At 41.7% G+C, this 27,658-nt stretch overlaps 2 protein-coding genes across 2 annotated transcripts in view; one reads left to right on the forward strand and one right to left on the reverse strand.

Moving 5' to 3' along the window:
• Nucleotides 1-19,305, forward strand: part of CCDC158 (coiled-coil domain containing 158) — a 32,523-nt gene extending 13,218 nt beyond the window's left edge. Inside the window, exons 8-21 of the mRNA XM_074588726.1 lie at nt 1,015-1,212; nt 2,489-2,971; nt 3,725-3,914; nt 5,155-5,307; nt 5,755-5,867; nt 6,125-6,283; nt 7,993-8,085; nt 9,449-9,574; nt 11,569-11,732; nt 12,225-12,284; nt 12,600-12,667; nt 14,171-14,383; nt 16,268-16,369; nt 17,534-19,305. Of these exons, the coding sequence (XP_074444827.1) occupies nt 1,015-1,212; nt 2,489-2,971; nt 3,725-3,914; nt 5,155-5,307; nt 5,755-5,867; nt 6,125-6,283; nt 7,993-8,085; nt 9,449-9,574; nt 11,569-11,732; nt 12,225-12,284; nt 12,600-12,667; nt 14,171-14,383; nt 16,268-16,369; nt 17,534-17,610 (2,199 nt within the window). The 3' untranslated portion in view covers nt 17,611-19,305. The remainder of the gene's footprint in view (nt 1-1,014; nt 1,213-2,488; nt 2,972-3,724; nt 3,915-5,154; nt 5,308-5,754; nt 5,868-6,124; nt 6,284-7,992; nt 8,086-9,448; nt 9,575-11,568; nt 11,733-12,224; nt 12,285-12,599; nt 12,668-14,170; nt 14,384-16,267; nt 16,370-17,533) is intronic.
• A 2,922-nt stretch (nt 19,306-22,227) lies between these two features.
• On the reverse strand, nt 22,228-23,931 carry STBD1 (starch binding domain 1). The gene is made up of 2 exons (XM_074588727.1): nt 23,605-23,931; nt 22,228-23,471 (listed from the first exon to the last, which is right to left on the reverse strand). The coding sequence occupies exons 1-2, from the start codon at nt 23,858-23,860 to the stop codon at nt 22,675-22,677; spliced, it is 1,053 nt and encodes a 350-aa protein (XP_074444828.1). The 5' UTR covers nt 23,861-23,931; the 3' UTR covers nt 22,228-22,674.
• Between the last annotated feature and the right edge of the window lie 3,727 nt (nt 23,932-27,658).

The raw sequence follows: 27,658 nt of genomic DNA on the forward strand, positions 1-27,658 counted from the left end.
GTTTCATCACAACTGGCTTAATGTACTATAATTAGCCTTGCCTTTCTTCTTACATAAGATTATTCCTTAATGACTGAAGTTTGGGATACTGGTTTGTGTGGTTTCATTAGATTTGTTGGCCAGTTAGTGTCACGGTGCTTTTGAAGGAGATGTTGAAATGATTTCATTCCTTATGGTGTTCTATTCAAGGATATGTTAGTGTAAATCTCTTCCTACAGGTTGTACGTAGCTCTAGAGAAGACTGAAGTCAGAATAATCATTGCGTAATTGAAGGTTAGGGATCTAATTTTAGGATTCCTTTTTTGCTGTGTGGTCGGCTCATGTTTTCATTCAGCCATTCTCTGAGCTTCCTACTTAGTTCTCTACTTTAACAATATGCAGCTAGTTAACAATAGCAAAAGTTAGGATTAGAAGTTAACCTATTGATAATTCAGTTTGGGCACATTCTAAATACATATTTTTTAAATTAGTAGCTCCGAAATGTGTATGTTCATCAGTTTTAATATTATTTACATTTTAAGTTGTCGTTTATGATTTAAATTATGTACTGTTACGATTCTGTCTCGTGTGGAAAAGATATAAGCTCTGGAGCAGATGTGACAAATGACTGGATGAAATGAAACGAGCAATGAACAATCGTTATTAGTGGTAAAGAGCAGCTCTCCTTGGCATGTAATGTAGTGCTTCATTGGTTTTCATTTGATGTAGACACAGTATAATCTTTTTTCATTTTCTAGCTTGTACTGATTTTATGATAGATATAAATGACATGAAAGGCTTCAATAGCGTTGTAGCAGCAATATCTAAAGTTGAAAGTTACTGCTTTGTTGGAAGAAAACTTGTAGGAGGTATCAGACTAGTCTAGCCAATGTTCCTCTCTTTTGCTAAGTGTAAATCCACGCAGTAGTCCCTGTTCAGATAGGTGACTGTAATTGAATGTTGCGAACGTGAAGAGAAAGAACAAAAAAATCCTGAATGTGATTGAAGGCGGGAGATGACTTTAATGTCTTGTAGACTGAGCTTCATAAAAAAGAGATAGAACTAAGTCTAGAAAAAGAGCAGAACAAGCGATTTTGGGATCGGAACACGGACAGCAGCGTCACCATTGACCATCTAAGGAGAGAACTGGACAACAAAAACATGCAGTTGCAGCGCATGGAAAACACGGTGAAGGAAATGAGGACTGAATGTCACAGACAAATGGAGTGCCAGGTTGGTGAGCAGCTGCAGCGTGATGGTGTTCAGGATAGAAAATGCGCGCGCTGGGGGCTGTACTTCAGACAGGAATACTTTAACTCCGGTTACCATGGTTGGGTGGCCTCTGGAGCTCATGTGCCAACATTTTCCTTCCAAAGATGCAGATACATGAGACAGTCAGAATTTGTAGATTTTTTTTCTATTAATCTGACCTGTCCAGCCTTCATTTCTCTTTACTGATGAGGAAGTAGAAGCATTATTTTCCATTTTTATTTTTGACATACTAGGCTTAGGAGAAAATGAGTGTTCTGCTGATAGTGCGTTTGATTTTGACTGTAAACCTCCGAAACAACAATTTTGTAAATTTCCAGAAAGTTTGATGCTGCCAGACATAACAAACAAACTATTGAAGGTCCTATTTTCAGTAGCGAGCACCTCTGTAAGAATAATCAGTGAATTAAAGGCCTTCCTAATGCCTTACTTTATGTAGTGCTTAATGAAAACATAATGAAGTTTGTGTTTGTAACCCTAAGCTGAATGCAGTGCTATGTCAGAAAGAACTACTTCTGACAGAGTAGATTGTTAAACAGTGACTTACAGTACATTCCCCTTTCTTTAAGACATCAGCCCCTCAAAAACGAGCTGTAATTAGGTAACCCAGTTTGTATAGTGAGTAAAGATCAAGTTAATTCCTTTACTTTCTAGCAAACCACAGGCTTGTGGTACCTCACGCATCATTCTACATTTTGTCAATTCATTCCTTCTTCCTTTAAAATCTTACCATCAGGAAGTTCATTCTTTTCTTCTGTTTCTATTTTGTACTGTCAGTGGTTCTCGAGTCACTGTACTAGGTGCTTTAAATGGCGCACATGGCTGCCTGCAGGAAAATTAGTAATAAATTTTATTCATATACATGTTTCTTTTTTTTTTTTTCCCAATTTATAGTGCAGTCAGTTGAGTTTTAACACTTGAGTTTATTTAACATCAACTGCTCTAAATTTTTTACTAACATTGCCGGTTTGTTAATTTTTTTTTAACATCAGTTAAACATTTTTAATTTTTTATGATTAGAAAAACAATATTCTAAGCGATACTTCATTTCTTAAAATGGAGACAGAGGAAAGAAAACCAGAAGAATCACACGTTGTTATAGACCAGACCATGCTGACCTAATTTTTCTGTAAAAGTCAGATGTTTAAGATGAGCTATAGAAAACTAGAAACGTGACAGGAAATTCTGAAGGTAGAAATGAACGTTTCTCTTGGTTGATCCTTGTATTGCTGTTATTCAGATGGCTGCAATTCAGGAAAAAAATGAAAGCGTTGGAAGAATCTCATCTTTGACTGTGCAACTGGAGTCAGCCAAGGAAACGCTCTGTAAAGTTAAAGAAGATCTTGCAGCCAAACAGATCGATTTGGAGACTGCTGAGAAAACAGCGTCAAATCTGACGGCCCGTCTGCAGGAGAAAGAGAGAGCCCTTGAAGTTACCAGTGAGGAAATCAAGAAGCTGCATTCACAGCTCGGCAGTAGGATGCAGGAGCTCCAGCATGTAAAGAACGAAGAGGACTGTTTACGCAATGTACAGTCAGAGCGTGAAACGTTGAAACTGCAGCTGTTAGAGAAGGAAAGGATTGTTGAGATCTTCCAAAAGCAAATTGATAACATGACCCAGATCGTGGGCCAGCACAGTCGAACTGCTGGAGCAATGGCAGTTGAGAAATCTCAGCTTATAAAAGACATAAATGACTGGAAACTTAAAGTAGAAGAACTTAAGGTGTGCAAAATGATGCTATATTTATGTCTCTGTAAGACAGTAAATGTTTTCTGTTTTTAAATCTGTACCTTAATGTGCTAGTGCTGTGGTTTTAAAGCAGGTCAGGCAACGCAGCTTGAATCCCAACAGCACTAGAAGAGTTAGTGGTCAGAGAAGAATAATGCTATCACATTACCACCAAAAATGAATAATTCACTGGTGTGAAGCAGTTGCCAAAAGGCTTATGAAAGCTGGAATATAATGTGCGTCCTCAGCGATAGAATTGTCCACACCAGTAACAGAACCAGAAATACGAAGTGTTAGCAAGAAATAACAGAGAGTGAGCACTCGGAATTCCAAGCTGAGCTGGTTATTTCTCAGACAAGAATTACAGGCTGTGGTAGTCTTACACAGGTCAACATCTTCTGAAAGACTTCACTCCAGATAGGGAACTGCATCCTCTTCTGTGAGAAGATAATTGAGCGCTAGGGGTGAACATGGAGGTAGCGCTACAAGAGGATGGAAAGAATTTTTGTGTACACCTGGTAAGGTTAAACAGGCTGTGAAGCCATCGCATCAGATTCTGTTGTGCCCCTTTTTGCCTGGATTAGCAATTTTCACAAAAACGATTTGTTTATTTTAGTCTGTCTCTCTTTCCTGCCCCAAACTCTGGCAACTGAGATTTAAAGTAATGACGATGTCTGCGCATCTTTGTGGTTATTTTATATAATTACATATATTACACATAATTACTTTTGGTTTTTGTGTAAGTAGATTGCAAAGGATGAGAAGGAAGCCAGAATACGTGAAATGGAGGCCAGACTGAGCGAGCTGGAACTGGAAAAGGTTAAACTGGTCAACACATGCGGTGAGAGACTCCATGCACTTAATGATATGAAACTGGAAAAAGACCAACTAATGAATGAACTCCAGGCCGGTCGGAGGGAGCTGGCAGGCCTTGCAGGTAGGGAGCCTCAACTTAGCTCAGCTCTGATAGCTGCTAAATCGGGTGGATGTTAAAAATAGAAGAGCAGTTTGCTTGCTGAATCCAAATAAGGTTGCTGATACAGCAGAAGGGTCTCTACCAGCACAGGGCGGTCAGATTGCTTCCCGGAGCTAAGTCATGGTTTGGGATTCTGGCACAGAGTGATGGGAATACAATCTTTATGGCGGCCTCACTACACTGAGCAAAAACACTTAAACCTCCTGACTCTGGAGACCAACGGAGCAGATCTAGTAAATTACAAAATAGAAACTTGACCACTTTTTCATTTAAGAGCACTAGTGGATCCCTTTAACCATCTGTGGTCAAATTACAGTGGAACTTTGTTTGTGTTTTGTTGTAGTTTTGCTACAGTGTTATTTAAAAGTTTATGTTTTAGCTCCTAGCACTGTTTTCCTACCTAATGTGTGGGGAAGCTGATCAAGATAATATTTAAAAAAAAAAAAAAAAAAAATCAGGGGCTGGACCTAAGGCAACCATGAAAATTCAGGGAGATCCTCTGTGAAATCTGCGCTGCAGACAGACAGATGATACTCTTCACGTCGTTTGCTCTCTACAGCTCCCTGTGCTCTCAGAAAACAGCCATTGGTAACTTTATAACTCAGCTATACTTCTAAAGTCGTGAAGTTTTGTAAGAATTAAACAGATACTGTGATTTTACATGGAAGGTCTGTCGTAGATTTGTATGGTACTGTCAGGGTGAATGAGGTATAAGAAAGGCTTATTGGAGCAGATGACCACAGAATTAGGGCCAAGCTGGCTGACTTGTAGCGGAGGAGTTGAAGGGAGATCTAAGAAGCGGAGTTGCGGGAGAATGCTTGAGAAATCAGATCAGTTCAGACATAAGTCTGGTTATAAGTGTGGCTGGAGAGAAGAATGACCAGGGCAAAATGCACCTCACTAATACCGTTAACTTTCACAATAGGCAGTTGGTTCTAGCAGCAGGAACTCAGAAATGTGGATTTATATCACTTTCTTGAACTGTTGCTTTGGCAAGCAACCAGAGAACACATTTGGTTTTGGCGAAACAGAAGCTTTTGCTGACACGCATTTGTTATCAGTGGATGTTATTTGCTTTATGTCTTAGCTATCTGCACATCTAATGCTCCTTTAAAGAGAGTAGGCAACAGATCACTAATCTTAGTCTAAAAGAATGATGATTTTTGTCACTATAATTTCAATCTTTACTTACTTTCACCAGAGGGTTTGGAAGATTTGAAGAGAGATTACCAGGATAAAATCGAGGAGATGGAAAAGACTGCAAACAGACTGAAAATGCAGTTGAAATCTGCCCAAGCTGAACTGGAACAGACCAGGACTGCTCTAAAGATTATGGAGGGATCTGATGGCCATGGTAATTAGGGATTGCGCTTCCCAAAAATCACACGCGTTTGTCTTTTTAACAAGAGGATTTTTGTGAGTATTGATCCCTCAGTAGATGTATAGTAATACTCCACATATTTTTTTGAAGTAAATAAACAATATTGCAGATGAAAACATATTTTTATTTTACCATTTACTGCATACTGTAAAACTTAAACCATGAGTTGAGTTTTCTCAGGTGATCTTTATGCATGCTGCCAGGGAATGCTGTCGTCTTGTGTGCGTGATGAGTCTGGTGCCACCACCTTGGACAAAACTCCAGTTGACTCTAATGGGTGGTTTCCAAACATAAGTGACTATGGGATCCTGGTTCAACTTATTCTAATATATTGCTGATAACTGACTTGCAGAGTTTTTTGGCAGAACTCAGAATGCATCATCAATGTTGTTAATTGAGAACTAACCTTGTCTTTTACAGCCATGAAAGTTGCAGTGGGAATGCAGAAGCAGATCACGGCCAAGAGAGGACAGATAGATGCATTACAGATCAAGATCAAGTTCTTGGAAGAGGCAATGACAAATGCAGCTAAGGTCACAAGAGCTCCGTGTAAAAGTATTTAACTGTATCTAGAGAAATTTTTCTTCAGATAAATGCATGTCCAAAAGCACAATTGGCCAAAGAAGGACCAAAGAGAATTTTACTTGACGTAATGGCCTCGTTCCCTGTCCTCCTGGTAGCATGGGTGATTAATACAAATCTTTCCAAAAAAGTTGCAGAAGACAAGTGCTGATAATGTAGTAGTTACAAATTCTTGACTTGTACTTTGTTGTCCTTATTTTGAATTCAGGAGAAGCATTACCTCAGAGAAAAGAATAGTAAACTAAGTCAAGAATTGAGCTATATTACAGCAGAAAATACCAAGATTGCTGGGGAGCTGGACATCCTGAGATCACAAGACAAACGTCAGAAGGAAAAAATAGCTAAGATGGAGACAGCCCTTGATAAGGTAATTTTAGGTAGCGTTCAGTTCAGTGACACTTCGGGGTGCTTTCTTCTACAATCGCTGGGGAAGAGAGAATGTCTGACCTCTTACCTAGGTTGTATTTAGTAGGTCCCGTTCACGTGTACTGTAAGATACCTGAAGAGGTGTCTGTAGTTAAGACTGTCTTCTGGTTTTTTAGTGGTAAAATACTTCTATTTTCATTAAGAGAATTCTTGATTTACTCCTTACTAGCTCAGGTAAACACAAACTGCAGGTAATTTAAAGCAGATTGACCTTCCGGACCTTCCTCTGGCTCTTGGCACGGCTCCTTTCCCTGGCAAGAGAGTACTGTTCAATAAAACAGGGACTCCACTGGAAACGAATGTGAGCACACACTGACTCAACACACTTGTCCATGCTCGGTCTTTCTGGGATCTTAGTTAGCCAGCTGTGGGTCCCTCAGGGTGAGGGAAATTTTTAAGAACACGGTGTTGTTTGATTTGCCTTTTTTAGTTGAGGTTTCTGTTGCTGATACACCGGACTCATAAGGCTAGGCTCTACATTTTGGTCTGACTAGTACGTAAATCCCAGGTGCCCTACAGGTATGCTGCTGCTTTTCCGGAAGGAAGAGTCCTTTTCAGCTGCTCAGAATTCTAGTTTTTCAGGATGTAAATCTCCATGTAAGGTGGTGTTCTCAAATTCCTTTATTACTTTAAAAAAAATAATAAAATAAAAGTAATTGCGGTACCTCCTCCCAAGCGTGGCATTTCTTACTTTAAATGCCTGATGCCGGAAACTTAACTTTGTAATATGTGTCATTGTGCACAGTACTAGCTGGCTGACGGAGAAGCTGAGACACAGTGGGGGCAGGTGCTCCCTGAAAACTAGCCCATATGGTACACTAAATAACAATTCTTAGAAATTTGTAAAATTTGTGGTATGTCCTCTCCCAGGATGCTAGTATATTCCATTGCAGAGCATCTATTGTATAAGCATCAAAAAGTGTAATTGGGCATCTTGCTTATCGTGGATTGTTCAGAATTAAGTGTTCAAAAAGCTGCTGCTTGTAACTGCATACCCACAGTGCCTCGGGGAGCCTGCCCGTGCCTCAATGCCAGTCATAAAGAAGCACAGAAAGAGAGTCAGGTTTTTGCTTTAAAACCAAAGAGGGAACTCCTGCTGGAGTGATAAAAGCAGTCCGGTTTGTAAAGATACCTCTCGCTCGTTTTGTGCTCTGGCTTAGGGCTTCCTCTCTTCTTCTTGCTATCTTTCGCTCAGTGTAAAATAGCTACATTATTAGATCTTCTTACACCTTTTCAGAGTAAACTCGTTAAAGAAGAAAGACCATATGACAATTTAACAAAGAGAAGTCAATAAAGTTCCAGCCATCCTTTTTAAAAACATTGAGTATAGTTTTGCCTCGTTAACACAGTTGAATGTGCTAATCCCAGAGGTGTTCGGTAGGTCTAGGACTGTCCCTGACAGGATTAGCTCCCTTCTTTGACATTATGGCGCGCATGTTATGGCTGCGAGGACCGTAGAACCAGTCAGTTGCTTTTGTAAGCCTATCAAGAATGGTCGTCTTGCAGTATTTCTGTACTGATCGTGGTAGATGAATACAGCATCCGTATGAGTACCTTGTTTGTTTCTTTATTGGAAAGAAAACAGGAAAGAGTGTAATCCACAGAAAAGTAAGCAAAATTAATTTATCCCTCTTCGCTCCTCTCTTACAGGCATCTGTGCAGTTTGCAGAATGTCAGTGCATAATCCAGTGTCAGCAACAAGAAGCTATGCGCTTCAGACTGCAGCATACTCTAGATGTAAAAGTAAGCACGTTACTGAGAAGCATGGGTATGAAGTTAGATGCCTTTACTTTGCTTTAGGTTTAACCCTGTTTATTGCAAAGTACTGTAAAAAGTTTGTGTTTTGAAACCTTTTGTTGCGTGGAATACCTCATTGCTGCGCAAGTCATGTGCGTAATTTGAGTTACTTTGAAGCAGTATTTACAGTAAGTGCAAAAAAAAAAAATTAAAACAGCCACAGGAATATTGGACCATACGCTTCAGCTGCTAAGCTTTGGTTTCAGCATTTTCTTGCATTTTCTTGCAGCCTTAGACAAATAAAACCTAGAAATGTTCATGGCATTATTATGAAAAAACTAATTGGAGAGACAAGGTCTGTAGGGATGCCTTTTACTAGCGTAACTGTTAGAGACAGAAAGCACTAACAAGCTTTCAGGCACCCACATCCTTCTTCAGGCCTGAAATGAAACCAGCAACCTTAAAGGTACAACATACAGTCCGGAAACAAGGGCTCGGAGTTTAATTTGATTATGCTAATTAGTTAGCACAAAAAAATCATTAATTTTTAAGAAGCAGAGAGAGGTGTTGGCAAGGGGAAAGGAAATACGGTCATGAGGCATCTGGGACAGGAAAAGGAAGACATGTAATTGACATCTGTGGAGCTATGTAGCATTAGTGAAAGACAGGGTACAGAGAAACTAGTGCAGTAATATAGAGCCATTATCTCTATAAAGAGCCCAGAATTTTTATTGCCCAATAGATATAGTCCAAGCTCTATTTTTACTAATGAGTTTAATAGAGAATATTATTTATCTTTGCCTTACGTTATAACCATAGACTAAGGCTGCAATGAAACTACTACTATAAACAAATGGTACGCTTGGAACAGTAGTTGTCATAAGAAATTATCGTTAATTTTAGTGACCCATCCCAGTTGCTAGTTTTGAGTAAAAAGCGATGTTATATTCAAAATACAAGTCTGCATAAGCCATACAAAAATGACTTTATGTGAACAACAGCAAAGGTGGGGAATCTTGTATTCCAAGGAAAGAAATTCTCACCCAAGTGGGGAAAAAAACGTGCAGGAACTGTGGGACAGTTGAATTTTGTGGTGGCCCTGAGATGCCCTCCGCTGGAATGGTTCCAGAGCATGTGTTAAAATTCTGGATATAAATGGAACTGCCACTCTTGCACCCAGTTCAGTGACTAAAAGGGTTATGTCTGAGCATACCTAATAAAAAACAGGAAGTTTTTTGAGAATTGAATGTTGCATGTTATAAAAGATTTGACTAAAAGAGATCCCCTGCTACAGAGGGCCTGCTGTCTATACCCATTTATTCCGCTTAGCTATGCTTGGTTATTCTGCTTGGCTAATGTTTTTCTGCAGGAACTGCAGGGCCCGGGCTACTCCTCAGCTTCTGCTTCAGGCAAGCTGCGGCGCATGGTGCCTCTTTCCCACCTGCGCTCTGCTGTTGTGCCACCTTCCTGGAACTCGGCCAGCTGTGCCCCTCCTGTGAGTACTGGCCTCAAAATGGGAAACTGCACAGGAAACGGGGATATTCCAAAAATGAAAAACAACGTGGAATGCCTAAATGGGAGAGCATCTCATTTAGTAGTGTCCAAGAGAGAATTCTTAACACCAAAGACCAAATCATTTTCTGTAGCTCCTCGTACATTATGGCCTTCAGATTTTCTTTTTTTCTGTTTGCAAACTACGTGTAAAAACCAACCAGACAATAAAAAAATCGATAGATTGTAATAGGAATTTATATCACTTTTATCACCAATAGCATTTATAAACTATTGAAATGCAAGGTACTGATCTGGAACTAGTAAATGACTTGCATTTGGCAGTGACAGTGGACTTGTACATAGTTCCTGATAAATTTCATGATCTGACTGACCTGTAGTAGCTTTCAACACTTAAATCTTTCTCCAAGCTGGCCTTCACTGATTTTGACCAATTTTATCCTAAAAGACACATAAATGCCCTTCCATCCTTTTGTTTTTGTACGTCTACATTTAGATTTAAATTAGATGCTAGTGTCGTTCTAATTTTTCATTACAGAAAACATCAACTCAAATCTCTCGTGCAAAAAAAAAAGTAATCTTTTGGTATTTTCTGTACAGATTTTGTATAGTTCTTCACAAGGCACTAGAGGTCTTTTCATTCATTTTTACCTCAAAATCTGTAGGAGACTACAAGGTAGTGCAGATGTTTTTCAGTAATATTTTCTGGTTTACTTTCTGATGTGGTGACAAACATTTACATCAAGGAACAAAGGACAGCTAATTCTGTGAAATTCCTGCAGCATCAGGCACTCCTGTTCTCTTTTCTTTGAGTTCATCAATTTATACTTCTGAAGAGAAAGTAGGAAAAAGGACCGATTTTAATGTCGTGCCACAGTGATGACCTAGCAGGTTGTAGGAGAGCTTGATTCAGGGTCTACTTGAATCTTTTTGGTTCCTACACGATTAGTTATTGTACAAAATGAAGCTGCTCCAACACTTGAGACAGAGACTCTACCTGGTCAGTAGCTTCCTTTCTTAGCCGGGATGTGGGGAAGAAGGATTTGCTCTGACTCAGTATCACATTGACCTATTATGAAGCTGAGGATTTCTTCTCTGTATAAGCTTTGCTGAATCTGGGGTGTTTCCATTGAAAATGACATATTTTTTTTTTCAGTGAAAACATGTTAGCGAAATGTTTCTAGCCAGTTCCATCCACGGGTGAAGCCTAAGCCAGTGGGAGCCAGCGCTTTGAACATGTGAAGTGCTGAGTAGTCTGAAAAATCCGGTTCTTCACAGAAAGAATGATTCTCTGAACGAGACCTTTGCCTCAAGTCCTCATCAGTAAAATTAGAATAATATTGCACTTCATCTCAGAGTGTGGCCGTGATAATAAAGTGGTTTATATTTGCAGACAACTCAGCTGTTACAGAAATCAGTGCCTGCAAAACACCCTGATATACAAGTATTTCTGTCTTAGAGCTGTGTTTGTGAACTAAAGAGTAATACCTGGGATCGCAGGTTAAAAAGGAGAAAACAGAGTTGTCACGTAAGCAAAGATTACTGGTTCTGAGTACTGACAAAGGTCATGGTTGTACTGGGTGGGGGGAAGCTTTCGTAATTAAAGGCTTATTTTAATGTTTTTGACCTTGAAACAGTAGTCATAACCTTTTTACATTTATTCAAAACGTAGATGTTAGCTATGTTCTCCCTCAGTCATGTTTAGTTGCTTTACACGTCTGTCACATAACTTTCCAGACAAGAGTGCAATCATTCAGAGAGTATTTTGACGGTCGTCAAGTTATCACGATCTAGCCTCTACCACTTCTTAACTAAAATTACAAAAAATCCGCCCTGTTTCTAACTGGTAAGGCAAGAGTAGAGGGAGGAAAAAACATATGACCTTGGATGAGTATAGGTAAGCATTGAAAAAGAGAGTACCTTTAGAACTACGTGTAACTGAATGATTTTAATTTTTTTTTTAATTTTTTTTTTCAGATGCCTTCCAAGCCAGGCATTTTGGAAGAGGAACCATTGCAGGATCTAAAGAGGATCCTTCAAGAACTAACAAGCTTAGACAATGACATTCCCGCTGTGGATCTTGGCAAGGAATACAGCGATGGTGGGAGAAAATCACCTTTAGCAACCAGGAGGAATACAGTGTAAGAGTAATAGACTATTACTTCTGTTGTGTGCTGTGTACTTGTATTGCCTTCTAAAACTAGGGTCTGGCCATCGACGTGCTTCAGGAGCAGTATAGGATGTCTTTTTGCAAGAAAGTTGGGGTTCTGAGTTAGCTTGAGATAGTCTGAAAGCTTACAAAGCTTCTGCTGTTTGCCGGGTTCCTCAGATGCTTTAGGTGGTAGGGAAATAGAAGGCGATTACACCATTTGCCTTTATTGCTTGTTTTTTGGCATTTCTGCTTTTTCTTTCATTTAGAATTCTTGGTTTTCTGCCTTATGTAAATTGCTCTAATAGACTTTTTTTAGTGAGCTGGTATAACAATTTTACAATGCCTTTTCTTCACTATTAGAATGTGGCTGCCATTGCACTCTGCTTGAAAAACAAGCTTATTTTGTAAAAATGTGAAATGCAGCAATCCTACTGGCGTGGCTTTTGCTGTGATTTTGACTGCGATATGTTTTCCCATGCAGGGAGACTGCAGCTAGAGACTCTGCTACTGAAAGCATCGTGGAAAAGGATTCCTTTGGACGGTGAGGAGTGCTTTCACTTGGCTGAGTAACCTGCTTATTAAAGTACTCATTTGCCATTCAGGTTCTAAGGCTTTTTTAATACAGCATCAGTCCTGAGCTTGTTTGTATTGTTTTATTCATAATGCTAAAAGCTTCCTGGGAATTAGAAAACAAAGCTGTGGTCTTACTTTGATCCCTCTAAGAATGAGCTCTGGAACTCTTTTACATTGTTTGCTTTTAATTTACATGTATAAGATCTGGAGGTTACATATGAGAGCTTCACGTTCTTAGCATAACACATCCAGAAGGCAAGTTTTGCCATCGTTTTCTTTGCAGGGATCCTTCATGCTTACACACTGGAGATTCTCACTTCCAAGATGTTACCCTGCCCTTTGCAACCCTTGGTAAGTTTTCACTGGCCACATTTAAGGATGAATGTGCCCTATCGATGTCAAACTGGAACATTAGAGAATATTACAAAAAAATCTAGTCCAGGTACAGTATATTTTCTTAGGTCATTTACTCAGATACCTCTTAGCAGGTGGTATAACAAAGTCTCTATTGCACTTCCAGCTCCATGGAGGCTGATAACCAGCACCCCTAGAATGGGTATCTTCCATGGTAGTTCCTCATGAATAGCAATAGTCTTTTGTAATTAGCATGGATAATATTGTCAAAGTTTGGCGCCTAAATTTAAGCTCCTGAATTCTGTATTCAGGTATCTAAATACGGATGTGCTTTTCAGAGGAGTTTCGTTGCAAATACCCTTGATTTCCTTCCAAGTACTGGGTGGTCCAGTACCTTTTAAAACGTGGTAACATGAATTTAGCAACTTAAACAGAAATATAAGGATATGGCTTTGAGCATCAGGGTTTGAAGTTACTAGTTTTAGCCGCCTTCTGTTTTCTTGACCATAGATTATCCATTCTGTGAATTTTCTGTGAAATTTGCCTTCAGATGCTGATACATTTAATTGTTCTCTATTATTATTTAATCACTGTGCTTCGGAGATAGGCTGGAACTCCTCTGTTTGTCTTGAGGAGTAAGTGCTACGGGTCCTCTTTTTATATTTCTGAGTATTAAAGAAAATGTCCTGGGTACTTACTGGCAGCTTTCTAGCAAACCTGCTGCAACATCCAGGGATTTTTCCTAGCTTCCAAAATAGCTGCAAGTATGATTTTTTTATGTAGGAGATTCGAGAAGTAGTTGAACAAGGGGAGTTCATTAGAAACTCCCTGAGTTATTTTCAAGATGTCTCAGAAGGGGCATTAGGAGTAAGGAAGCAGACTGCAGGAAGAAAAAAAGAATTGTAGTAAATCCTCCCCTCGTTTGTGACATTTTTTTTTTTTTTTTACACACACACATTGTGTGCCATGTATGTGAAAATCTGTTACGTAGTCTGATTGCATATTTCTCTGCATATCTTGAGTCTCTTCCTTATGACTCTCTCTGCCAGGAATTCAAAGCCTATCAATTAGTTTTTGGAAAGGAGGGAAATGACAGACCTGCGTAAGCATTGTTTTTTCTGCTTCTTAGACCTAAGTAATGAGATCCAAGTCAGGTGGTGTATGGGGAGTCTTGGGTTGTTAGCAGCTATGATGCTCCCATCGCACTGTTTTGGAAGCAAATATAGAGTGAGTAGCCAGCAGAAAAAAAGCGAGCCCTGCTTTCTCCTGGACAGGTTTAGTGGCCATTCTTCACATGACAATCACTTCGACAGAAACAAGCATGTTTTGCAAAGAGGCTGTAGTCTCCTGCTACCTTGACTACTAATAAGGAGTGGAAAGGACGAAAGAGTGCGATGAAGGGAACCCGACTGTTTAACTGTTACAAAACTAACGTCAAAGCTGGTGTGGGGGTTTCTCTTCAGGTATGCGCTCACTGCTTTTTGCTTGGCTACCTCCTAGGAGGTACATCCACCTTCTCAGCAGCTCCTCGTTATACAGTCTCCCCCAAGAAGGTCTCTCAGGAGGAGAGATACAGAGAAAGGTCTCCAGTACACTTGCTGTTAACTTCTCCACCCGACGACCTTGCAGCTGGCCCCAGCGCTTCACCAGAGCACAGACCGTCTGCAAAGAAAGTTTTGTCTCCAGAGAGTGCAGCCTCGGTCCCCCAGATAAGTAAGTCTGGTCCCATTCACTGATCCAAAGAGCTTGGCTGGGTCTCTTCCCAGCCAGCACAGCGAGGGAGTGACATACTCCCTTTACAGTCTTTTATAGGTTACGATTGTGGTACCTCTACTTCATACGGCATTTATTTTTTTTATGTACCTTTGTAACGCATCACTTACAGAACCCATTTGTGTTGCTGAAGTTAAACACTAGTGATTCTCAAACGTACGGGGCTGACACGGGATTGATCTTCCATTTGTGGTTTCAGCAAGTGTGATTACAGTATGCAGATTTATTGAAACATTATTTACTGATGGTTCATTTTAAAGCACTGCTTTAGTGGTTCTGGCCCACTTACCTAAAAGTAACCTGTTCTTGCTTACATCAGACTGTCTTCGCCCTGTCCCCATTGTCTTCAAGTAGAAGGGTTTTTCTGTGTAAACGAATTGTGAGTAAAAATGTTGCAGCTAATGAATGTATCGTACGAAGAGAAGAGAAGATAATTCCATACACCACTAAATTTAAGAACTGGTAAATTGCTTTATTCAGGTAAAGAGACTGTAGGGATGTGTAGCATCAATATTTGCAGTAACAGGCAACGCAGTTGCCAAATATTACAAATATTGCCATATTTGTAACAGTTGTTCCTGTAACACATTTAGAAAAGTTCTGGGGTTCACTGAAAATATTGATGTAAGGCTATGTCTGTGTAGCTCTGAAGTGATAAAAATAACCTTTCCTGCATCACAAGGTACATGTGATGATGATGAAGGTTTTCAAGGTAGTCTATTAATTACTTGCCAGCGAGCCAGGCTGTCAGGACCGCTTTATTACATGTAAGTGTCAGAAAGACTCTAAAATGAGGAGATGCGGTAGGAAAAATAGGTAAGCAACTACATTTTCAAATAATACTTACCGAATGCTATTTTTAAACAGTATGATTCTCTATTTTGCAAGGTCTGAAAATATGATTTCTCTTAGAGGACAGACGAGCACTGCAGGTAGGAGTGTAATAGAGACGTTGCATGCCTAGCTCTAAGCTAGCTCTGGTACAGGCAAAAATCTAACTGTAGGTCCAAGGAGTTCAAAAGGACTGATGTTTCCTGCTTCTCAGGTGGGAATTTTTTCTGTAATTTCAACCTGAGTCGTTGCTCAGTTCAATGAGAGAGGCGAGTGGCATCACTTTTTTTGTTGTTGTCTTTGGGGGTGTTTTTGATTTGTTTGTTCATTTGGTCAGCCAGTTACCTCCTTCTCTGACTCCTCCCCCCCCCCTTTTTTTTTCTTTGACTCTTTTTATTTGAGAATTGATGCCGTTAGCAAAAATGAAACAGTCCCAAGTTCTGGTCAGAAAAGGCTCCAGGAGACTAATTGTGTGTAAAGTACTGGTGTGACTGTCAGTGTACGGGTGTTAGTGTTCAGTCAGGCAAACACAATGCTTAATAAATTCTGCACTGGTCTGGATCTTCAAAGACTTGGAATTTCTGGTTTTATTCCTGGCTTTAGTTAAGTTACATCTTTCTGTACCTTAGTCTTCCGCCTGTAAAATGCAACTGACGCTGCTGCTTTCCTTTGTACAACCCTTGCAGTTTTACTGGCAAAGAGGGACTTAGAGGTTGTGGACATAAATACTATTTTAATAACATAAATCACTTCTTCATTCCCCAAATGGGGTAATTCACAGGCAAAATAGAAATGCGATTGTATTTTCACTTGAACAGAAATACAGCTAAGTTAATAACCTTGTTGTCTTACTCATTTTCTTTGCTATTGGAAGTTTTATTGTTTGAAATCTTGTTTTCTAAGAACTTTACTTTAGATTGAATGTTTAAATAGTTTATAATGACTTTTTTTTTAAATCTGTGATAACATATTGATGAATAATTTTCTCACTAGCTTCTCAGCCCATGGAAACTAGTGAGAATACACCTAGGAGGCTACAGGACAAGATGAAAAGCCTGCAAAACCTGGTGGAATCATTGCAGATAAAAAACCAAGGTGCCAGAATTTACCAAAAATATCCCTATTTTATTTGAAATACCCATACTGTCCAGAAGCTGTTCTTGTTACCTGCCAAAGCGCGCTACCTGTGGTTTTGCATGAGGTCCGTTTAGATATGCCTGTTTTACTAGCAGTACCCACTTCTACATTATCCTGCTTCTAGGAGAGTAATTAGATTAACGCCACAATGCACGGTTGCTCAGACCCTTAACTCTAATAAGCTTCAAGATCCTTAACGTTTCAAATCACGGGTGCCCTCGTGTGCTGTCATATCCAATTAAATGAAATTTTTAACAAGCTGATCACTCTTTCGTGGGAACTGACAGATACTCTGACAGCAGTAGACTCCAAAAACATAGTTTCTCAGCAGTGCCCTCAGAAGCGTGTCCTTTCTTGCTCTATTTTTTTTTTTTTTTAAATCTGAGATGACCACAGTGACGATGGAGAACTTTCCATGTTCTCCTCCTGCTCTCTTTGAAGTCACTGGTAAAATGCTCATGAACTCCTGTGGCGGCAGGATGTCAAGTGGGATGGAATTGCTTTTCTCTGCACTTTTTCTTATTGCACATTCCAGTTGCGTCCGCTTTGCCCCTTTAAGTCTTGCTGCGTAGACTTGGGAAATTGTTATTTCCCCAGATCATACAGTGCACACATGTCAGGGACATACAAGTGGCCTGATTGAAGTAAAACTAATAAAATTATTTGGTGTGAGTGTTCTGTTTTTTTTTTCTTTGCCATCCATTAATATCTTCAGTTTGCCTGTTTTTTATATCCACATAAAAATATATATTCATATCTGTAATATATCAAGAGTTAGTATATAAAAGAGATTCGTTTCCATGAGAGTCGGACCAAAGGTATTGATTTCACACCGTCCCCTAAGAGAGATTCTGAAATCAATAGCAGCATTGTCCCCCTACTCCAGCATTTGGCGCTTTGGCTTCACAAAGCGGGTGAGGCGGTGCCTGTTTATAACTAGGGTTTCTCTTTTCTGTTAAGCCCCTGCATATAAAGAATTGCAAACTACAGTTGCATTTGTAAGGGCTTGATAAGTATAACGTGCGGGAGGGTATTAGAAAGCTTCGGGTGTCTGCACCTGAGGCCCCAATCATTTTAACGTAAGGTGGTGTTCAGATAATCCATTCTTGCTGCTATTTTCAGCCGTGTCATCGATGACCAGAACTCAGGAAATGAAGACAGGGAAAGCAAAGGAAAAGAAGAAGAAGCTATCAAAGTGAAGACACCTTATACATTAGTGATTACTTTCACGTATGTACGTTGTGTTTAAAATATGTTATATTTTTAAAGATTAATAATAAAAGTTCTTACAGTTTTGTAATTCTTGCCTGGAACCGTGACACTCTTTACATTTTTTTTACTTTTAAATGAGTGGTAAGTACAGAGGAGTAGAAATAATTCTAAATACAGACTCTCTCACTGGCATACATTTTCAATAGCTGCGTGCTGTGAGGGACACTGGCCCCAGGGCACTGCTCACTGCTTCACGTTCCAGTATTTCTTCCACGTGTTCTGGATCTTGCACACCATTTCAGGTCCTGTTTTTTAGGAAGTTAGGTTTTGAAATGATTTGTTGGGTTTGTTGTTTGTTTGTTTGTTCGTTTCATTCAACTTGGTTTCCCCTCCCTCCATACTTCATGTTATTACTTCAATAAATTCTGATTCATCTAGATGTCCCGGAACTGCCATGTATTTGCAATAGAATCAGGAAACCTGCCCGTAGCTCCTGGTAATGTTGAGATAAAGCGTTGAACCACATACTTGCAACTGCAAGACTGCACCGTTTTCATCCTATACCGTGATTCTTTTAAGCAGAATGGACTCATCGAGTGGTATTTTTTCTATAAATTTCACTGCTTATTGGCATGTTTGGCTTGATCCACAGTACAAATGGAGAGTCCACAGTCTGCCTTGGGATTACCTTTGTAAGCATAGCACTCATATTTTGACGAGTATTTTCGTGTTTTTCCTCATGATCTGCTTTTTGAAAAGCAATTATTGCCTTGGATTTGCGGCAGCATGGAATGCCATGCTTGAATTCAAGGAGCTTACCTGGTGATTTTGTCCAAACAGAATGATTTGTAGCTACAGCTACAAGGTGAGCTACAGGCTCAGCAAAAGCAGCTTCATGAGCACAAGCAACAGAACTATATTCAGAGTAGATCAAATCGCTGGTGTTTTCTTAGTTTGAGGTGTTGTTGTGGGGGAAGAAGAGATTAGTGAGTTGTTCCTAAGCTGTCTTCAGTTACTATGGACACTGGTTTGGTTTAATTCAGGTAATTGTCTATTTCCTGGCATTTTTTCATACTGATTGTGTCATTTTTTGCAACAGTGTTGCAAACTGAGTCAAAACGTTAATAAAGACATCTCTGCTTTCCTAGGAATTGGTTGCATTGAAACTGACAAGATCATTTCAGGTGGCTTGTGTACCACAGTTTGGACTTGTTATATGTATTTGGCACTACACACATATATATGTGTGTGTGTATATATATATATATGTATATATTTGACTACCAAAGTTTCCATAAGAAAAGGGTGAGGTGTAGAGAATGAGAGCGTGTATTTACCCCATAGCCCAGCAGGCTGGAAAAGGTCAATGAAAAGTGCGCTCTCAGTCGTGTTCAAGGAGCCAAGCTAAAAAGAGTTTCAAAAGGCTGTAGCCCTGTGAAAACGGAAGGGAGCAGGTGGAGAGGTACAAATAGCCAAGAGAGAAGAGAGAGCTGCCGAGCAAAAAGGCAGCTTAACATCCTTGTGCTGGAATCCAGCGGGTTTGGGAACAGGTCTGGGCTTCCTCCCTGCCACCAGCAGAAGGGAGAGAATTGGCCTGGGGAGGCAAAAGGGTCTCGTGTCCCTAGAGCACATATATACATCCCGGACTTTGCAGCACAAATAGCACTTTGTTATTCCGTGTCACACAGGTGGATGACAGGAGGACTGTTAGGCAAATTTTGACCACAGCAGGACACCACAGGTGGCAGCCAGCCCCCTAGAGAGAAAACCTAACGACAACCTAATATTGTTGTTGAATGGATCACGTTGAGAGACTCCGAACAGTAAGTTTAACTCCCCGAGAGAATGTGGAATGGGCATGGTTTTTGGAAAGGCACCTGCCAAGGGAATAGGAAGCAAACAAGTTGCACTGCAAGTTTCTATATGTGACTTGTAAACTGGTTTATGCCCAGTACCCATTCCAGCCTCGCGCTGTCTGCTCAGCTTAACATCCAGGTGCAGCGTTTAGCATTTGTACACTGAACTACTTCACAAATAGGAGTAGATTGCATTTCACCTAAAAGTAATGAAATTGTCTAATTGGTCAGGAGTTTGTTGTCGGCAGTATGAGCAGGAGAACTTAAAAGGCAGATTTTGCCTTTTGCAGTTTTCTGGCTTTGGCAAGCTGGGAGCGACACGGTTTGTTATTTACTTTTAGATATCCCGAGCTGCTGGCTGCTAGGCTGTTACATCCATGTAGGAGTGTCAACATGAACTTGTTTCTCACATGGAGCTTCACTGGTCTCGCAGCCAGGACACTGCGTTAGACAGATACCAGCCCATTCCAGCATAATCACTTTTATGCATCAAGGCAACTTTGTTTAAATCCACCTTCATGCCTGAGTGAACAGATTGTTGAATAATGAGGAATCACCTCTGTAACCGTAGAGAAAAATCCTAATCAGCCTCTCCAGTAATACTGAAATCCGGAGTTCTTGCTTTCACCGTACAAATAACATTAAATTTACATAGCACAGACCCTGCTGGGCATGCAGTGATGTGAATGGCATAACAATTTAGAGATTATAGCAAAAGCGCAGTGCAGGTCTTTGTAGAAACCTTGGTTGAGCGTTCAGCAAGGTGATGCAATCAGGAGGACTATATGCGTTGTCTGTGGGATTCAAGCGCAGTGTGTTTAATTAAAAAAAAAAAATTGTTCTTAATTTGAGAGACTTCTCAGGGTTAGCTTGTTTGAAACACGTTGATCATTGTATTAGAGAATCTATTCTGGTGTAGGTTAAGTGGCTTTCTAGTGAATATCTTAATCCAATACCACAGTTAATCTTCTCGGACAATGTGTGTATAAATACACTCAAATGGCAGTGACTGTTGGACAGTTGCTTTTTAAGTTGGCAGTATCTCGCTATTTGAAGGGCTTGCATTAATGGGGAAAAGAATTGTAAACAGCTTGAAATAATATGTTTTGCTTTGACTTCAGTGATTTCTGAAGATCAGCTTCTATTTCAACGGTACCTCTGTCTATTAGGTACATTGTTCACTTAAATTTATTGTTAGAAAAGCTAAGTGCAAAAAAATGTAATTAAGGTACCGAACCATTAGTTCCAGCACAATTTTACCTTTTCAGTTGTTACTGACTGAAACCCACACAAATGTTGCGCGTGCTCAGGGGTGATGGCATGGAGTGAACTTCAGAGCTTTCTGTTTATACACAGTAAGAACAGTCATAATAGGCAGTAGAATTATTTGTTAGAGTGAAGCAGTAGCCCCTAAAATGAAATGAGCCTCGTGTTAATATTTATTTTTCAGCCCAGGGCATGCTGACTAGGTCCTCTTTTCCTTTTAAGCTCATGTAGTAAGTTAAGTCCCATATTAGTTTCCTGTTGAGAGAATCGAGGACTAGTGTGTGCACGTCTGCCTGTGTTTAATACCATCGAAGAGGCATCAGCCACCTGCGGAGTTGTCAGCTCCGTCCATCAGGAGAGGATGGAGCTGACATGAGAACACAAAAACTCCGCCTTGGCGATGCACTCATTTGCCTTAGTCTCCCTCTTCACCCTCTCCTTGATGCCCCCCCCCAAGATTTTCTTTTGCTATTTGGTGGCTATGCCTGAACAAACAGGCACCCCAGCCCACTCTCAGTGGACTCGTTTCACGGAGCAGCTGGTGCTGAAGTCCCAATAACACCTTTTCACACTTGATCTTCGCAGCAGCTCTAGTATTGTCCCACCAACTGGATGTCCGTTAACCATTAGATGCAGGAGGTAAGCCTCTGAAGCTCATCTCCCAGTCCCTCACCAAAACCCATTCTATTTCACATACGACTGCTCCGCTGTGCAAAGCAGGAAAGAATTAGCAGAGGCAATTAGATCGGTGATGTGCTTTTGAAGTAAACGTTCCAAACCAAAGCGCTAAGTTCTGCACTTCCAGAACTACAAAACTGTGCTCTTCAGACTAAGTTGACTCTAGGGAAATGATATTTGTAAGCTAGAGCTAGGTTCCTCACCATGGAAAGAGGAGCTTGCTGAAGTAGCAGCGTGTACTTGTAACCAAAAATAGGAAAAGCAGAGCAGCTTTCTGCTTCTCTCATATATAAAAATATCAACTGGTTGAAGCTGGAAGTATTCTACTTTATCTGGCTTACCAGAAGGCCACAATTTAAAATAAGTTTTGGGTGAAAAGCCTAGTCTTGAAAAAAAACAACCAACCAAACATACAAATTTAAGCTTAGTAGTTGCCTACAATACTGTGGTATTGTTCCTAGCTAGGAAGAATATACCACCTAACTCGGTTTCAGAAACAATCCTATTCCCTAGTCCAGGTTTTTGTAAAGCCTGATCCCACCCCGACAAAGTAATTCATTAAGCCCAGACAGCCCTTTCTGACCTTTGCTCTCCTCTCAGCAGGATGATCTGACCGAAAACCTGTCTGGTGCTGCCTGGATAGTAGGGGGTAGAGAATGATGTGCTTTTGGGTTAACACTTTGTTATTCCAAAGAGCATCAGCCACTTTTCAGGAATTCTTTAGCACTAAGATCTCAGGTAGGTAACTCGCTTCCATCACAAGTTACTAAAATGAGTCAGTTCGCTGGTCAAGTTGTAACGGACTGTCAGTCTGAAAGTGTTTATTGTTTATTAATACATAAGTTAGAACACTTAAGTTGGTACTACAGTGTAGGTAACCACACTTCCTAGCGTGCTTCAAAAGCCCTAAGCAGTCGGTACAAAGATGCATCCCCTAGCCCCACTCAAAGCAACGCAAACTCACGTCCAGGGTCCAGATCTCCCCGGACAGGCAGCTGTTTGGAATGCTGCTCGTGCCTTCATAGCCTACCTTGCACACCTTCAGAACACGTTTGAAGCTCATTTTTCAGGTGGCCAAATGATTTCCTGAAGGGCATGGCAGAGATCTGCTGCGCACGCAGTTTCACCAGGTTTGACAAGGAATTTGGAGAGCCCTGCGTTTGAGGAGGTCTCCTGCCGAAGAAGGGGTAAAGTTTAGGGGCTCTGTGATTAAGCAGGTTTGCCATCAGATAAGCGGCTTCCAAAATCCCATTAATGGTGTCCCCACCACCGATGAACAATTTTATCTTCGTGTTCAGTCACCAGGGTCCTATTACCGCATTCTTCCCAACGTCTGACCTTCCCGTTCTCCACCAAGATAAACTTCCACTCCACTTTGGTGTCTACTGGCAAACTAATGGATTCGGACCAGAAGCCATCCTTGTCGTACTTGAGGGGAACGTAGCTGTGCCACTGGCCAAGACACTCGTGGTCACCAGTAACACCAATCAGCTGAGCGTCAGAGTGGGTGATGTAGTGTACGCGGAAAGTCACGTGGATATTTTGAAACATGGGGGGCACAGCCGCAACTCTCTTTGCTCTCGAGTCCCCATCGGGGCAGTCTCCTTGTTCCCATTCCTTGCTGTCGGGGTCTTCCACGCTGCCGTTCTTGCCAGCCTCCTCCCAGGCCAGGTGCTCCGAAAGAACTTCCCATTCTTCATGGTCCATGCTCTCAGCTGGCTGACCCGGCTGCTCCTCGCTTCTGCCCTTACAAACACCATCAGAGGCTCCTGCCAAGTTCATCATGCACCATCCATCACTTGCCTGTCCCATCGGGCCTCTCAACTTGCCTGCCTGGCTGCCGTGCCCATTGGCTGGATGCTCCCTGGTGTCGGTGGCACCCTGCTTCGGGAGCAGCTGCTCCATCTCCAGAGGTTTGTCTGAGTCTCGGCTGCTTGAAACATGGTTAAGCTCTTTCCTTGGAACAGCCGCCAGATCCTCTCCTGCCTTCCGAGGGCTGGCCACGGCAGCAGCCTTGGTCTCCAGCAGCGCTTGCTCGCCGGTCGCCTCTAAAAACGACATTATTCAAACAGGAATGGTTTAAACAAGGCAGATAAGCCCAGCGGCAGCAAACCAAGCCCTCACTTGCAGGCTCGGGCAGACCCAAACACACCGAACGCCCCGCACCACCCCGCCCGGTACCTGTGGCCGCCGCCGCTTCGCCCCTCGCCTGCGGGGACCCCTCGCCGCCTCCCTCCTCGCCTCGCCCGTCACCGTACCACAGCCAGGCGACCAGGGCGGCCAGCAGCCCCACCACCAGCGCCGGCCACAGCCCCGGCCACAGCCAGCCCCAGCCGCGGGCCTCGGCGGGGAGGGAGGCGGCGGCGGCGGCGGCCGGTGGGAAGCGCGGCGGGGCGGCGGGCTGCCGCAGCACGGGAGGGCCGCGGTCGCGGGCCATGGCCGAGTGCTGGCAGCGGGGCCACCGCTGTTCCCGTCCTTCCCCCTCCCCGCCGCCACCACCACGCCCGGAGCCGCTTTAAGGCGGGTCCCGGCCCCGGGGAGGAGCCGCCGCCGGGGCGGGAGGGGGCTCCCCATGGCGCCTGGCTGGTCAGAGTTAAAAGGCAGAGAAGAGGCAGGTCAGAGTTAAAAAAGTCGCAAGTTAGGCGAGAAAAGGTTGAAAGGCTTGCTTTCTCTTCCCTCCACATCCCCTCCTCTTTGCCGTCTCTCCCTTTTTTCCCTTCTCTGTCCTCATTTTGTCTCTGCACAAGGTCGCTGCGCTGCAAGTGTTTTGAACCACAGATAATGCAAAAATGAAGGGAGGTGACATGCAAAAGTTGAGAACCGAATGCTGGAGTTTCTTAACTATTTTTGTATGAAAGCAAGCATTGGAGCTGTAGTAACTGCGGAGGTTTATGAAGTTTCATCCCAGCAGAACCAGTGGGCTTAGATTTATATGCTCTAACAGGTGTGCTGAGGGTGACTCATTTGCTTGTACTTTTAATGCTTGTGCTGATGAAAATCCAGACTTTCTCTGGTATCCCTGAGAAGTGAGATGAATTTATTACTAATTTTGTAACTTCTGCATCATACTCTAATGACTACAATTGGATTTCTTAACATTGTTCTGCTCTCCTGTCTTCCGTATTATGCTCAGGAAGCTTGTTTGGACTACCGGGACCTCAGAGTCCATTAGCGCAGAGGGTATTTGATGTTTATTTTAATTTACCCTCATTTTACTACCTGAGTTTCCTTTTGAAGAGATGATGTCAAATTCTGTTTCAAAATTAAAAGGTTATACAGATAAATCTTACTAGGAAACAAAGAAATTTAGTAAATGCAGCTTATGACTTTGTATTTTGAATTGGTAATTCTGGAGTGACAAACTGAAAATGTTTATCAGTGTAGACTATTAACACCAAAGATTAACACCAGAGAAGGAGTTAGGGTAGACAGTTCCACTCATTTTTGACTACTGTCTTTTTTCAATCCATTCTTTTTATCTGAACAAAGGTGTTGTCATTACTTGATTTCCAAAGCCCACTGATGAGATTTTATCCGCCATCTCATTAGAAAAGAGAATGGCTAAGTGGATGTCCCAATAAGTCTATTTCCAGTGTGTGAACTTCTTAATCTTTCAGTGTCATTTAGAGCAGCGCTACCTCAGCTTAACAGGACAGTAAATGTCATTCGAATTTATAGAAGCACAAGTGTGCAGTCTCCCTGACTGATGTAGTGCACAGTGGCCTGTGCGAATACACAGAGTTCATGATCTAAATATTTTTCCTTTCTTTGCTTACCACAGTAGCTAAGCCACCCTCTCTGAAGCCCTCCTCCAACAAAGTACTGAGCTTGTGCTTAAGTAAAAATATCTATTTTGGTACTTTGATGTGTGGGATGCGTTCAGGCATGTGCTAAACATGCCCCGCTCAGATCTTCCGCTCAATAATACAGTGAAAGAGAAGAGCTGAGAATCTAGGACCTGCCTGGGCGCTTTCGCAGTGACTGTGGCTTTGGGTGCACTCTCTTTTACCACTGTTGATGCTTCAAGGTGCAGCTTAGCGTTGCCACTTAAAACAGACACTTGACTGTAATGGGTTGTGTTAACTACTGAAATTCTTTGCATAGTATATGATATTTTCGTTTACTTCTATTCCTTTTTTCTCATCTTCAAAACAGAGACAGTCCCATGCTCTGTATTTGTACACCACCTTGCTCAGCCGGGATTATCAATTAAGGCACCTACACGCTGCTGTTCTTTAGGTAGTATGTGTGTACTGCAATTTAAGATTCCTAGTCATCTCCCTGAAGCAGAGCAGACAAAAATCATCAATTATTGTATGATTACGCTAAAAGAGCATCCTTCTGCCAGCCCTCAGCACAGATGAAGAGGTAGTGTTTGGAGCTGCTAACCCCAGTATTTTTTTCCTAAATACGTTTGATGAAACAGCTTAGGAAGGAAAAGACACCAAACTAACACATGTAGAAGTGATTATAACAGAAATCCTGAAGGAACAGTTTATTTTGACGACACAAAAATGCACATGATGAAAGACAGGGCGCTGCTTTAACGAGCAAGAAAAGAGCAAAGGTCTCCTCTGGTTCTATTAATCTTCATGCTCATACGTGTCTCTTCTGTTGCCAGACACTTTTTCATCCAGTATCTGCAGAAGAAACTAAAGCAAAGAACAGATTGCTTTGAGTGAGTACTCGGAGAGTAATTGTTGTTGCTAGTAACGCATTTGAATGACTACAAAAAGAAGGAGTCACAAAGGACCCACCACAGACAAGTTTGCTGCACAGCCAGTCAGGGAAGGACAGTTTTGTAACCCAGATTCCAGCGCAAGTCCTCCATGGTCCCCAGAGGGTATGTGCTATTTTTGCCCAGTCGCTTCCAGGGGCCATCAGCATCCACTGATGCAAATGCACTTTGAGTGCTGTGGGCTCCTAGACCAGGGCCGTCCTTGCAATCATCTGCTGCGGAACAGCCACAGTGTGGAGGTGAGGGAGGTTTTTGTGAGCAAGTAATCAATGATTATGATCGCAGTGGCTGCATGGGGGCGGCCAGACCTTAAAAGGCTTCATAATTTGCAAACCTCCTGGTAGGATTGCACTTTAATCCAGCATAAATCCACACTGTTGCAGAAAAGTTGTCTGACCCTTCGGCTCCCCTGTCCTCACTTTGTGCAGGCCTTCGCTTTCATCCAGCTGAAAATTAATGCAGAAAATTTTTAAAAAATGTTTCTTTTCGTCCACACAAATACTTGTGCCAACAGAGGGGAGAAAGCAGGAATGGGTGGCTAAAGGAAAGGCACACCTTTCCCTTTCAGAGGCAATGTGGATTTATGCTGCACGTAACTAGTTTTAGGTGGCTCGGTTAGGATTGTGACAATGACACCCTGTCCCAGTAGCAGTGAATTTGTGCTTTGGAACTCCTTTTAGCATGTCTATAATTTATTTTCTATTTCCCTTTTTAAAAACAGGGTTCTTGGTGAATAGTAAGGCTGAAATTCCGGAGTCACTGATCACTGATCAAGTGTCAGGAGCAGAGATGCTGAACAGAAGTGAGAAGAGTCATGGCCCAAGAGCTCACAGGATGCTGAGGACTGAGGTTCCTGTTCAGAAGCAAATGCAGAGACCATTGCAGACGGTAACTTACCCCTGGTTTTTGGTAGCCCGTCCTCTCTGGGAATTCCTGAAATGCTCACATCCCATAGAACATGGAGACCTCTGCCTCCTAAGAGAACCTCCAAAGCAGATCAATGGAAATGCTTCAAAACGTACCTTGTATTTTTTTAAAGCTTTCATTTGAACCAAACAAAGCAACAGTACAATAAAGGGGCAAGGAAACAGTTTCTCAAAGTCTCAGGGACGCTACCGGTTCTCTTTCTAATTAATTCAAAATTTTAGTTTGTTCATGCGGTTGTTTCTGATGTGGCATTAGGTTGGGAGTTAGTGTTCTGTGAACACCGAGGCTTCATTGCACCATTGTTTATTCAGTAAATGTGATAGCAGTTGCTGGACTCTATTTTGAAAAGCTACATGTGACTTTGCAGAACTACGAGCCAGCTGACTAGCCTAAGATCAGGAGCCTCAGACCTGCCCCTTTTCACATTTCAAAAGCAAAACAGTAGGGTGGGTATTTACTATTACAATTCTGCAAACAACTCTACAGCCGTAGCTGTTTTTAGGAAGTCCTGGCCGTTGTGCACTATCTCAAATGAACTTTCTGAATTTTATTCTGCAGGCTGTGCCATCT

Source organism: Larus michahellis, chromosome 5, assembly GCF_964199755.1.
Source record: "Larus michahellis chromosome 5, bLarMic1.1, whole genome shotgun sequence".
Classification (NCBI taxonomy): Eukaryota; Metazoa; Chordata; class Aves; order Charadriiformes; family Laridae; genus Larus; species Larus michahellis.